General features: G+C 35.1%; 2 protein-coding genes across 2 annotated transcripts; both read right to left on the bottom strand.

Moving 5' to 3' along the window:
* Window positions 1–1,978: 1,978 nt before the first annotated feature.
* Window positions 1,979–9,421, bottom strand: LOC119831481 (interferon-related developmental regulator 1). Its single transcript, XM_038354859.1, has 9 exons — window positions 9,149–9,421; window positions 8,153–8,272; window positions 6,195–6,442; window positions 5,794–5,892; window positions 5,537–5,644; window positions 4,507–4,689; window positions 3,322–3,513; window positions 2,755–2,970; window positions 1,979–2,204 (listed from the first exon to the last, which is right to left on the bottom strand). The coding sequence occupies exons 1-9, from the start codon at window positions 9,177–9,179 to the stop codon at window positions 2,118–2,120; spliced, it is 1,284 nt and encodes a 427-aa protein (XP_038210787.1). The 5' UTR covers window positions 9,180–9,421; the 3' UTR covers window positions 1,979–2,117.
* A 3,277-nt stretch (window positions 9,422–12,698) lies between these two features.
* LOC119831358 lies at window positions 12,699–13,610 on the bottom strand. The gene has a single exon (XM_038354668.1). It carries the CDS (start codon window positions 13,573–13,575, stop codon window positions 12,802–12,804), a length of 774 nt encoding a protein of 257 aa, XP_038210596.1. The 5' UTR covers window positions 13,576–13,610; the 3' UTR covers window positions 12,699–12,801.
* Window positions 13,611–14,668: the final 1,058 nt, after the last annotated feature.

The following is a 14,668-nucleotide window of genomic DNA, read 5'->3' on the forward strand; positions in this document are numbered from 1 at the left end:
GTATGCTATCGTACATCGTACGCAGGCACAAAATTATCGTATTTGTACGATAATTATCGTACGGTTCCGAACACTGGTGACTCACATGACGTGAAGCACATAATATCACATCATGACGTGAATCACATATCATCAGAAACTAAAATAACGTCAAATTTGACACATGACAGGTATTAATTCCATGACTTTGTCGTACCCGGGAAACAAGCATTTTAAGTAAACATTCGTACAATAAAGAATAATTGCGCTGATGCAAAATGTTTGCATGCGAGTGACCAGTCAATATAGTATTATCTATGCTACAGTTAAATCTAGAGCCCGTACCAAGAAAGGGGTCCCATAGTTGTGGAGCTGTCAGTGCCTCAAATAATGTTGCCAGTATTATAGTAGACGACAGTACAGACTATACACATACAGGTGTTCCGCTGATGCTGTACTGTACTCAAAGGAAGTTACGTTTAAGATTGTTTTCATAGGCGCGATGCCTACATTAGCGTAGCGGTATATGCCAGTCGAAGGAAGTCAGCAATGTAAACATAGATCATAAGAAAAATCAAATAAAATTTGTCCGTGGTTTCGCCGTGAATTTTCCTTAATCAGCGTTTGCAAAACTATAACTACCATTGAACAGAGTACACCATCGGCGGGCCACCTGTATACTATTAAGTGTTCTGTGTTAAGGGTTTTAAATATCGACAAACTACACAGTAAAGAGAGCATATTGAGGTTTTCTCTGTGGAGGTTATATAGGAATAAGAAATAAAAGACCAAAAATTCTCATGATAAATATTATTTCAACACCTTTTCACCGTTATGTACAGCACTGGCCGATCACAACACAAATTAAAATAATATTTACAGAGTTTTTATAGTATGTATTGCACTGTAACTAGCAGTTACCGTAAGTACAGCACACTTTTTGAAACAAAAACATGATTGCATGAAAATAGAACCAACTTTGCTAGCGATTCTATGGGCTGTTCATAAAATATTACAAAGTATTTCTCATAATTTTTAACATTCCCTAGATTAGGCCCCTTGAAAAAAGTGTTATCTAATTCTAATAACAACTCAAACTACACTAAAAATAAAAAATATATATATATATTAAAATAGCAACACATAACGGCAGTATTAATTTATCGTTTCATTACAGTGCAATTAACTAATTATTACAAATTATTCTAAAGTAAATATTATAATGACCACAGTCATTGTGTATAATTGAATTAATGAGTCGATATATGTTTTTCAAATAAATTTTAAGTTTGTTATCCCAAGGAAGAATATTAAGAAATTAACGTACATTTATGGTCAATCATAAAATTTTCATTTTAAATTAATTACGAACTCTTAAAAAAAATTGTTTAAAAAAATCATTGAGTATAGTATCAGTTATGCTAATAAAACACGAATAATTATTGTAATATTATTCCCCAGGACAACAGATATGTAGTCAATTAAGGCGGTTCACGAGACGAAAGGGAATTTCTTTGGTAACTAACGTCACTAGCTCACTATGTGACTACAGCCAAAAGGAATTTCGATGAGAACCATAATTATATTTACATATCTCATAAAACGAACAACTTAGTCTATACTAAAAAGGGGAAATCGTAAATTATGAATATAACATAGAGTGAGAAAAACAAAAACCGATCTTTTTTTTTTTTCATTTTCCTTACAGTTTTTTTAAGAACATCTATTTAAATTAAAATAAAGAAACATTTTTATTTGAACTTTTGGGGAATTTCATTGTTTGTCTCATCTCAGAAGCAAATTACAAGTATGTTTGGTACACTAACAAAATACATTTAAATAGGTGATTAATAAATATCGAATTAACGTTTTTTTTTTTACTAAAATAATAGTATCGCCAGTATTATTAAACTTCAGTCTTAAATATCAATAAAAATCCTACTGCGAATTATGCTGAAGTTTAATTTTAATTCAAACTGAATAGTGTATATTATATAAGAATACAATTCAAAACTTATTATTTAGTATATTCGAAAAAAATATAACCACATATTTTTAATCCAAATACCAACAAAAAAAAACTAATTAATAAAACTGTGATTATTGAAGTGACAAGTAAATGTAAGCAATTAGTGTTTTCATATAGCAAGTGCGGCAGAGCGTTTGTCTCTGTTCTTATTTCTCGCCACAGTGCGAGCCTTGCACGCCGCGTTGTTTTGAAGGTGCTGGAACGGAGATATCAATTTAAGTTGATTTTTGTGAATAAACATATGTGTTATAAATAAATTTGTTTCGTATAATAGTTGAAAATTGCATTTTTGTGAAAATTGGAACACTCTATACGACCATTGACTTTCTTTCAATGGGGAAATAATGGGACAAGATTAGGTAATCCTAAATATTATTTAATAAACTAATATTATAAATGCAAAAGTTTGTAAGGATGTGTGTGTGTTTGTTGCTCTTTCATGCAAAAACTACTGAACCGATTTCAATGAAATTTGGTATGTAGACAGCTGGACAACTGGAATAATATATAGGGGAACTTTTTATCCCGATATTCCTACGGTATACGGACTTACGCGGGTATAACCGCGGAGCGCAGCTAGTAGTTCCATATTCATATTGCAACCATCAGTGATTATTGTACATTTTAAATATGCATACATTGAGAAAATCTACGGGAACCATCCATGTCTATGTACCACACAGATAATCGATTGCAGCTCTACATAATATTGTACGGCAATATAGCGGTGTCCGGCGCACACTCACCCGCTGCAGCTTGTTGGCGCGCTGCGGCCTGGGCAGGTCGGGCAGCGGGTCGGGCAGGCGCAGCGCGGCGCGCAGCGCGGCGCAGTGCGGCGCGAGCGGCTGCAGGCCGGCGCCGAGCGCGCCCGCCAGCGCGCTGTACGCGCCGCGCGCCGCCCAGCTGTCGCACGTCACGCACTCGCTGCCGATGCGCACGCGCAGCTCCGGCACCTCGCCCTCCTGCGGGACAACACACCGTAACCAGCCAGTACTCAGCATGAGAGCGCTACCTAGCGAGCCTCAGGATACATTTCCTTCGTCGTCTTTCGAGCAATTAAACATATTATATCGGAAGAAAGGATTCATTACAAAATATGCAAGATCTGTCTGATAATTGAATTATATAACAGACACTTAATATATGCAAACACTACATATTTCAACTATGTAACCGATAGACACTATAACACATGGCACACTATAGCGCTGAGTAAAACGAGGAAGGGATAGCTAGCTGCTGATAGATTGTATTCAAATAACTTAGAAATAAACCGCTAGCTGTACACAGAGCGCATATAACCGGTGACGCACCTCAAAGTACTTGAGTATATCGCGGAAGGTGGCCCGCTGCAGCTTGCGGTCGCGCTTGGCGCGGAACTTGTGCGAGTCGCGCGCCAGCTCGTGCAGGCGCGGCGCCAGCTCGGCGCCGCCGGCCCACTCCTCGCCGTCCGCCGTCGCGCGCTCGTGCGCCACCGCCAGCGCGCCGCCCGCCGCCATGCGCACCTGCACACCCGCACACACCCACGCACACGCTTGTATATTAGATTTTACGTGAGTATTACACATTTAGAAATTAAAGACTGTTTATAGGGTTTTAAACGCTAAAAAAAGCGTTTTAAATCCGGTAAAGCCTTTCATTTCGAAATAGATCGATCGTATTATAAAAAACAAGCTGTTCTGTCTTATTCTTATCATTTAGGATTATAAAAAGTAGATGTTGGCCGATTCTGAGACCTACCCGATATGCACAAAAAAATTCATTTAAATCGGTCCACCCGTTCTGCAGGAGTAAGGTACATGGGTCACCAACATCAACATCAATCAAAACGATTTGATTAAAAAAACCGAACAAAAACAGAGAGATAAATAACTTTTTTTGCAATATCATTAATTTCATGTAAACCGATTCGACCTTGCTTACTTTACATCCTGCCTGTCTGTGTGTATATTACGCTTTCACGCCTAAACCACTGAACCGATTTTGATAAAATTGAAGATAGAACTGAAGTTAGGAAAGGACATAGGCTACTTTTTATCGCGAAAAAAGGGTAGAAAGGGTTGAAAGAGTGGATGAAAGTTTGTATGAAAGTTCGTTATTGTCAAACCGATTTTGATAAAACTTGGTATGATGATGGAGCTAAACGTGGGAAAGAACAAAACATACTTTTTAATGCGAAGAAAACACTACTCACCATGTCGCGTGATATAAGCGAATTCTACGGGCGTAGCCGCGGGTGAAAAGCTAGTATATATATAATAGGGATGTAGGGGTATTTATGGAAAAACTGTTTGTGAAAGCAAACAATCTAAACATTGAGTTTGTTTATTGTCTGTAAAGAATGGTGTAAATTACACAAAAAATCATACCACAGTTCACCAGATACAGACTATAACAAGCACATCGCACACAGATAAAAGCAAGTACATATCATAAAAACAATTTTCAAGACGTTTTATAAATTACATTAAATATTAAATTTCCACAATCTCTCTCACCTCCAAGCTACAAGCGGACAGCAAATCAGCGAGCCGGTCGAAAGACGGCGCGTGGTCCTTCAGCAGTGAGCGGGCGTGGTCCGGTGAGATGAGAGCCAGCAGCAGCGCCCAGCCGTCTACGGCCGCCGCGTGCCACCCGCCTTCCTCTATGACCGACCCCGACACTTTCACGCTGCCGTCACCCTGGAGTTATTGATAGAAATTTATTAGCTCATCCAACAAAACTTTCTTTCTAATTTGTTTTTATTTGTTATATATTTAAATTAAATATAATATATCTCCTTCTAAGTTTGTGGATTTACGTAGAAGTAGAAAAATCTATTGTGCTTTTGATCAGTTATTTAAACTGAAGGTCCAGGAGCAGTAGGCAGATCGTGACCATGCTTGATATAAAGTGTTTGTGGTAATGTCTTAAAATATCTAAATTTCTTAAAAATGTTGTTTTATTGGCCTTAAGCCGAAAGCAAACTTTATCAGAGAAGCATTGTATACAAAAACCAAGTTTTTTTTTTTACATTTTCTTCAATGTTATGGGCAAAATAATACAAGCATAATGAAGTCATATCACAAGATACTGTGAAACACAGAGCAAACAGCCCGAAAACAAAACAAAAATCGAGCCATAAAAACGCAACATCGTCACGATGTTAACGAACCGCTAACCTTGAAGTCACGATCGCGACCAAATTTATACGCGGAAAAATAGTCAGGGAAGTTTTTATGTAAGCTAATTTGATATACAGTGATAAACTGTTTGATTTGATTTTGTGATACATTATGGGTTTTATATCGCATTGCGTAAGAAAAAAAATGTTTTTTGATGTGTTTGTCATGGAATAGTTGTGACTGTGATTGTTGTTTGTTAAGGATTTATCAAAAACGGCTAGTCGTTAAAACATGAAGCTGAAATTTTAGTAAATATAGACAGGTCTTCCAGACGTATTTTTTTACTCTTATATACACAATTTTCTAATTCTTTACAAAATATATTTAAAAGGAATTCAAGTAGTATGAAGTGGAACTATCATACCTTGAGGTAACTGCCACTGAAGATGGTTTCAAAGACTCGCATAACCTCCAATATTTCCGCAAGGTCATCTTCCATTAAATAGCAGAGTACGGCAAGTGATGAACAACACTGAAAAAATTGTAATTTTTTTATTGGTTCCGTTACCGTTGAAAACGGTGTTGCACTAAAAAGAAGACATACTGACTAAAACATATTGAAAAAAAAAAAAAACAAAAATTAACCTAAATATAATTAAAATAAATAGGTGAAACACATACTTCAGTGCGTGTATCGAGCGATGCGGTTTTGTCTGTGGCCGCTGCGATAAGCGCGGGGCGAACTTCACTCATGAATTCTTCTATTCCTTCATCACCAATCTGTAATTGAAGTGTTGATACATTTGCTTCTATGGTAATCATGTCGGAATTGTAGATGAAGAGCGAATAAAACCAGAGATAAGTATTACATAATTAATTAATTTATGACAATACAAGTTCAATATTGGGTACAAAGATATCCTACTGGTATAAACAGCTGATTGGATGGGTCTGAAATTTAGTACAGAATTCGATTGCACTTGCACTGGATATCTGGATTAAACGCGTGAAGCCGCGGTATAATGTTGATTGTTGAGTATATAGTAGCTTAGAACTTAAAAAGCACATTTGGCTTCACATACTTGTAAAGCCAGAACTGGTGCAATAGCTGCAGCTGCCTTCTTTTCTCCATCTTTGCCGCGCCTCAGCGCTCTAGTAACGTGGTCAGCTAACGTCGCCCGCTGTCCGCTCAGCAAAGCAGCCAAGTACCGCCGCTGTAAAGCGTTCCGCAGCGCTACAAGCGCGGAAGCGCGGGCCGCGTTCGATCTGGCGCTCAGCGCATCAATAATTTCTAGAACCTTTTCTTCGAATTTCTCTTGCAACTCGTTTTCTGAAAATCAATTTATAATGTATAGAAGTGAATACCTATGTGGGTGTATAATGCTGCAGCATTTCACATCTATTTCATTGATTCATTGTACTTTTACGTTGAACTAAGTGATTAAATATGTAGTATGTGTGCCGTTAGCATCTGTAAATCTCTTCATTGATGCTAATTACTAATACATATTAATGGCTGTAATTACCTCATTACAAAAGATACATTATAATTTGACTCATTATTCTGGCAGATATTTAAATATCGGTTATCAGAATGTAAATACTAATATAACATGATATGCATTAGTCCAACAATTAATTTGATGTACCAGTAGATACATAAATTGAATAATAATCTATCTATAAGGCATATCATGTGATGAAAAAACTGTCACCGTTTGACACTGAAATAAATTTTTATCAGTAATTAAGTATGATAAGACGGGCCTGATTAAAGATTTTGAATAAAGTATAAACATAATCTATATGCATCAATTTATATATAGATTTTGGTGTTGAATGTTTAAGGTCAAGATAATTTTTTACACAATAATATTGCAATACATTGTATACAAAATAATCAAATATTAAAGATAAAACAATGACATGTAATGAGTAAATTAAAGAGAGCTCTTAATATTGCTTAATATAACATAAGCACAATAATTATAAATTTTAAAGAATAGAAAGGCCAAAAAATTAAGAAAAATATATCTTTTAGTGACATATAGAATATACTAGCTCTCTATGCTAGGGCCTTTGCCTGCATAGTTGTTATGCAAATTCCCAAGAGAATGAAATGTTTCACTACTGTAAAAAGTAGTGTATAATGTATATCACCCTGTAACCTCCTGTTTATCTCCAGATATATGTATGATATTGCAAAATCGCTTTGTTGCAACGCCAAATAGGACAAACAATCACACTTTCGTATTTATTATATTCGTAAAAATGATTGGAATACATATGTCTCTGGATGATGTACCAAGTGTATTTAATGCATCACCATAATATAAATTTGAATGAACTATCACTTAAATTTTCTGTAAGGCTACAGACCTCTTAAAATTTCATGAGAGACCCTCAAATTTATACACAAAAGGACTTAATGAATTACAGAATACATTACCATACTTATTATGTAATATTTGCTACAATCATTGCTCAAAGAAAATTGTTTAGCATTGTATTGATGTTTGAACAATTATTGTGCAAGGATTTAATGTTAATTGTGCAATTTTATATTCAGCTTTCCCCATGAGACATGTGGACTATGTGCATATCCAATGAAATTAGTTCAGTGGTTCCTGATATTAGCTATTAGCTGTATATTATTATGGTATTGATATATTATAGAAACTACATTTAGGAAACGGGCCTCCGGCTCCCCCACTCACCGTTCGAAACACAGTGGCATGCCACTATTTCACGCCGGTTTTCTGTGGGGGTGTGGTACTTCCCCGGTGCGAGCTGGCCCAATTTGTGCCGAAGCGTGCTCGACTCCCACAATAGAATAATGAGTTTGTTTACTTTGTCTAACAGTTTCAACATATTATTCCCCATTCATGCTGTTGTTAACTTATGAATCATGTACACACCCAATATTTCACAACAATATAACTGAATGTTTAGTTATAAGACAATTACAGTACTTTTTTGTGGCCAGTATTCCTTGAATTAACTTTATATAGTGAAAAAAGACAAATTTTAATTCAAGTACCTGCTTCATCATGATTGCTTCTGAGATCAGACTGTCCTGATGTTTCGGAACAGTTGTCATTTGTCATATCAATTCCTGCATCTTCATCTGAAGAGTATGGAAGCTCTGTTCTTCTGTGCTCTGAAAAATTATAAGATGCAATACACTCCACATGTTAATCTTTGTAGGGGTTTTTATATCACAATGCAAAACTTTAAGTCACAGCCATGTCCCTCAGACAGAGACTTGTTCCAGCTAAATAGAAAACCTAAATCGGTAGAACATTTTTTGGTTAAGCATTTTTACCTACTTATGTGTTCAAATAGTTTTGTTCTCATTTTAAGAGACATACTTGCAGTGCATTATGTTTATTTACTATTTGATATCTTGTTTATTTTTTAAATCTAATACCTCTGAATCCAACAGTAGAACACCAACCTTATGCCAGTTGTTTGTTCAAAATTGTTAATCGATAAATATTGAGTATTAGTATGAATATTGTCAAGATAAGTAACTTATGAAATAATATGTACACATATACATTCGTAGTTCCATATGCGTTTTGAATTCTCTACAAGGCTGTTATGTTGAGATTTCCTTCATACAAAATACAAAGTCATGTTTGTACACAATAAATTATATAATAATACTACATAACAATCTTCTTAGCAGCAAGGTCGTCGTTGTAAAAAAACGTGAGGGAATATAAATAACTCCCAATATGTCAAGCTGGTAAGGTTACATGCATGCTTATGTTATGAAATAGTGATTGTAGTGTTACAAGATACTTGTGAAATACGGAACTGACCCTAATCTATTGACCATTTGGTTCCATATGTGTTGCTTAGACATTTTATTGCACTTCTTTTTGTAATGAATACGTGGAGAGTAATTTACGCGAACGAGTATCTCGACCACAAGGTCGCCGCGTGATCTCATTCTTTGCAAATTCCAGCACGCTGCACTATCTTAACATTAGAGAAAGCTCTAAACTAGCGATTACTAATAAAAACTTACCGAACTTCCCCTTTTTCTTTCCTTTAGGCATGGTGATTGTTGTTTCTGGAACTATCACTAGTAACAATAAAAATCAAAATATTCACTATTTATTTTACTAATATTCACACTTAATCAAGACGGAGAAAAGTTTAATATATCAGTTCTTATAAAACAATTTGTAAACCGAATGGAACATAAAACTAAAATTTCAGAAAAGCTTTTTAACATGTTTAACCGTGTAACATGCACACACAACTCCGCTGATTTGCGCAATGCGCTCTGTCAGCTTGTTCCTGACGTCAACATGGAGCTTTTATGTTGCCATATTACGCATTATTACGAAATTTGGTTGCCAGTTTACAAACTGGGGATACCATACTTTTTGATGTAAATGCCGAATAAGACGATGAGTCATAACTATCTAATGTTTCATAAATCATTATGACACAATATTATTCATGCAGTATGAAATATATCTCTTTAGCCAAAAAACTTAACTTATTTCACAAGGTACATCCATATTCACGTTGAAAATACTGTTGTTTTGTTTTTGTATGTGTACAATTAAAACTAGCAAATAAGTCCTTTTTGTTCATTTTTATTCATTTATTATTACTAGCGTTTTTTATTTTTTTTATGTATGTGTAATTTATGTGTGTATATTATGTAAATAGGTATGTATTTCTATGATTAGACTATGATTAGTTTTTGTTAAATTTTATTTCTTTTTTTATATTTTGTAAGTGTGTGCAATAAAGAATAAATAAATAAATAAATAAATTATATAATACGTACTTCTATTTTTGTATGTTTTTATGTATAACTATTGTATATATGTATTTAAAATTTTATAATCGCACCTATTGCCTATATATTTATATTTTCTACAGCTTCTTCTTAACCACCAGGAAAAGAAAAGATCTGTCTGGAAAAGATCGCTGCCTTAGCGATAAAATCACCTGTTGTGCTCTTGAATTTTTATAATATTATGTATATTTTTTTACTTTCTATTATCATTTGGTGCACAATAAAGCGTTTTTGTTTGTTTGTTGTTTTGTTTTCATTGCATTAAGTACCTATGCAGAAAATAATTTGAATGTGTTTCGATAGTTTCTGTGTTGCTATATTTTATTTTCTAATTGCTATTAAATGTCATGTGCAACAAGTTTAATAATATGCAATTAAAATTACACGTGAACGCAAAAGTTGAACAATTTATCACTGTGAACAAAAAATTAAAACTTATAAATTTGATGTTGCTACTTAGGAAAGTATGCACTAATAACTTAATTTTTTTTGGGGTTAAAGGCTGTATTGATTAAAAACGTAATATAATATACTATAGATAAAATGCTCGTCGTAATAAAAATGTGAGAATTATTTGTATGTACTTCGGTTATCCCAAGTCCTCGAAATCGGCTTCACTTACTATAAATTGAATAATATAATTATTTTCATAATTTATATTAATTATTTTTACCAGCGTTTTTTTTAATTTTTTATATCATTTGCCGATGAGATTTTACAGTGCACGTATCCTTAAAGTTATTCTATTTGCCACCATATTTGTGCGTAATTGACAAGTTCATCAATAGTAGCCTAAATAAAATAAAGCAAAACAATTGCTTAAATTTTGGAAACGATTTTATTATTCAAACAGTAAAAAATGGGAGAAATAATAATTAATATTCCAAAAACAAGAACAACTCCCACATTAAAAGAAATATGATTTAATTTTTTTACTTTAACTCCTTTGTTCTTGCTATTCTATAATAATTTTTGTATATTCTATTAAAACACAAGGTTTTACGAGTTTATATTTATTTATCGTTATCGTAATAGGCAAATTTAACCCAAAGGTTCAAAAACATTGCCTTATGTTATAAAAATGTTTCTTTAACTGCTTAGTGAATGAATACTTTTCCTGTCTTTCTATTATTAGCTTTTGTCTATTTCTGTAATTTAATCAAGGCAATATCATGATATAAAATTCTCGTTAATGAATTAAAAAAATCGTTCTGACATATGAGGCGCGAACTTGCGTTTACTTTTACCAGATAAAAAATATTTGCTGGAACATTTTCACAGGAGTCATAAAAATTTATTTATTATTTCGCCCACTGCTTAATCATGACTTAATTGTTATTTAATAACATTAATAATATGCCCGCAGGGCACCATGTGGCGAGGTGTTGGGGAGTAGCGACTCCGCGGACCCAATAGCTCCCGGGGGAGGCCCCCATCCTCATCTCGGGCTTGCCTTAACTGGCCGGCCGGAGTGAAGCCTAATGAGGACAGGACCCCCACCGCTGGCTTGCTTTAACCGGCCGGGCAGAGTGGAGTCGCGAGAGCTTTTAGCTCGAAGGGTGGGTACGATTCGCAGCATAAGTGGCGAGTGGGCACGTGATGCTGGACGCTCAGGGAGCGCGTGATCGTAGTTTAAAGTCCCACGACGCCTCTCCACTCTTAGCTGCTCATAATATGTTGCCCCCTTGTCGCATTATTGCAGTGACTTATATAGGGGGCCCATACAGTGAGAGGGGGAGTCACCACCTGCCAACAATTTTTTACTTTCAATGAGTAGAAAGGCAGGTGACATAGTTTCCCATAGTTCCAAAAACCAGTCCATTTTGCATCCCATTACATAGACCAATTATTAAATTTCCACATCTTGCAATAGTCCTGCATCGGCCGCGGACTGCCTAGGGCTAACCTAACTCTATGGTGTAGGCTGCGGATGGTGTCCCACATCACATTAAAACTCTCTAAAAGGCCTCTGCGTGTTGGATCTGTACTTCTGGTGGTATCCGTGTATTATGGAAAAGAGAAACATAATAATGATAAATCTGTATTTATTTGGTAGGTATTAAATGAATTATGTACTATTTATGGTCAAATTTTATTCAAATCGGTTTTGTATGTTTGCTGTTAAAGGGTAACAATCAAACTTACATACACATCTATACATATAATAAATCTGTAGAAAAGTCATTTTTGTACATTGAAAAAAAAAAAATAGCCCGTCTATGAAAAGATAACTAACAGAACCCATTTCCATCATTTTTGAAATTTTTGTCTGTTTGTCTGTTTGTTTGTGCGCACATCACGTAAAATCTACGAATTAAATGCAGACAATGTTTATATACAAAAATTATACGTAACTTGAGGTATAACTTAGTTTTTGTTTCATCGAAATCGGTTTACTCTATCACAAGATATGATTAATTTGATATTCCTACGGGATACGGACTTACGCGGGTGAAACAGCGGGGCGCAGCTTGTTCATAATATAATTGGCTCTGCCACCTTTTTTCACCCGCGGGCAGAAGCAAGTGTGCAATACTTATGCGTATTTCGGATACATAAGTATCATCACTGACAAGTATCATCAGAATCCGTTCAGTGGTTTTCGCGTGAAAAGGTGCTAAAGTACAAACATGTTATGCCCATACAACCTCACAAACTCGCATTTACTATATTAGAATGATATGGTAGGGATTAATTTATGTTGTAAGAATAATTTTGAAATAAAAAATAAATACAACATAAATATTTTTAATTACATATCAATTATTCACATCTCGATTTAAACGCTATCATACAACAACTTGAAAATGTAAAGGAACACAACTTTGGTTACACGTTTCTTGAAAATTTATAACTAATCACAACTAGAATAATTTGAGGAGCATTGTATATAATATGCAAATAACACTCAAATACAATGTTGCACCCGAGTTGCCGGTATCCCTTTGTTCTTCGGGTTTGTCCTCATTCCGCATTTCTTTCCATTTAGCTTTCTGTTGTTTGGAACCATTTAACTTTCCATATCTGTATTCTGCACATTGGAGCGTTACAGTTGGTGGTATGCCTGGGAAGATTAATCGGGAACTTTTCCTTTTAAACGCTGTTGATCCTCTCATAGTTTCATCTTCATGTCCATTTACGTACCAGCGAATTTCAGAATCAGGAGCGCCGCGGCAGTATGCCTGCATCTCATCGTCTTCGCCAAATTCTTCATTTAATCCTTCTATTATCGGCTGTCTATGTTTATGTCCATGCACTTCCATATATGATGTTCGCGACTCGAATTTATACTCGGGCACATCTCTTTCAATATCACACCTGTACAGACCGGTAGCTTCTTCAGTTAGCGCTCCAAGTTTCAGTTTACAAGCCGTTGGTCCACATTCCACTAGCTCTATTTTACCAACTCCAAGAATAGGGAACGACCTTGTACTTGGGGTGGAACCTGGTTTGTATCGGAAGAATTCGATGGGTCCTTTAAACCAGCTTAAGAGGGTGAAGTTGGCGTCGTATCTGCACTCTATTTCGACTTCATCCTGACCTGGTGGTACAACTTGAGGTATGATCAGGTCGGTAATATTGAACGGTCGAGCTTCGATCACAACACTAGCCAATAAGACTAATGCGAACGTTAGCATGGTGCCGGGACGCGCGCGCGCACGACACTGCTCCCTCTGACTCTGACGCGGTCTTAATTAAACAGTTTATTAAACTCCAACACTTAACCGTTGAACTGATCACAGTGAATGCGACGAATTTTTTGTCAGTAGGTACTAATTGATAGACAAATGTATAATTGCTTATAGCCAGGGGTAGCTATTAATTGGGGGGTTCCATTTGAATTAGTAACGCATGGGTCATATTCGTAGATAGTAGAGTTATAAAGTTATGAGAATTTTATTATTTTCAAATGAGTACATATAAAAATATATTCAGCTACTTTTTCTAAACAGATGTAATTCAAATAGTTCACAGTTTTATTTTTTTCTGCGAAACATATAAAAGCTTAAACAAACTTCACATATTACTAATGTAACTATGGGATGTCATTAACTGCGTATGCGCAGTGTACGGGTTTAAGGTGGCGGCTTTATTGTCCAAATTACATGAAATGTGTCATCCATTTCGCGAGATTAGTACATCTTATGAAGACATTACCAGATTTGACGATTTCATATTGGAGTAGTATATGCGGGTTATAAGTATGAAGGTTGATACAACGACTGTTTCTTGAACTGTCGGAAGCATAAATCATCTTAAGTAAAAGTGCCGAAACCCCTCTGTGTAGCAATTGCGAACAATCATTGTGTTTTAGGGTTCTTTAAGCGTAGTACATGCATCCTGTTGGATAATTTCTATTATATTTTTTACACAATCTAAGAAAGTCGTGTCAGTTACACCATTTACGACTCAAGAACAGCTGATTGGATTTTAATGAAATTGGATATATTAGGTTTTTTTCTACTGTAAGGACAACAACTGTATATTTTATAAAAATGTCTACTCGGTCAAACCCAGTCTGAGCAGCCAGGAAAGAAAACATAATGGGAATAAATGAATTGTTTGCATTAAGTAATTAATTTTTTTTTTAATTTTTCCCATTACAACGGGAATGTGAAAGAACAGATTAATAATAATAATTTTATATAATTTTAGCAAGGTTATAATATTCTTTATTGATTGAAAATTTATGTAGTGAAAAAATTTAAACTTTGTTGGTAGTAACCTAGT

Source organism: Zerene cesonia, chromosome 13 (assembly GCF_012273895.1).
Source record: "Zerene cesonia ecotype Mississippi chromosome 13, Zerene_cesonia_1.1, whole genome shotgun sequence".
NCBI lineage: Eukaryota > Metazoa > Arthropoda > Insecta > Lepidoptera > Pieridae > Zerene > Zerene cesonia.

Coding starts and splice junctions, on each gene's coding strand:
- LOC119831481 (XM_038354859.1), bottom strand. CDS start 9,179: ATGCCTAAAGGAAAGAAAAAGGGGAAGTTCG. Junction 8,273..9,148: donor AAAGAAAAAGGGGAAGTTCG/GTAAGTTTTTAT, acceptor ATAATTTTTCAG/AGCACAGAAGAACAGAGCTT. Junction 4,690..5,536: donor TCAGTGGCAGTTACCTCAAG/GTATGATAGTTC, acceptor CAATAACTCCAG/GGTGACGGCAGCGTGAAAGT.
- LOC119831358 (XM_038354668.1), bottom strand. CDS start 13,575: ATGCTAACGTTCGCATTAGTCTTATTGGCTAGTGTTGTGATCGAAGCT.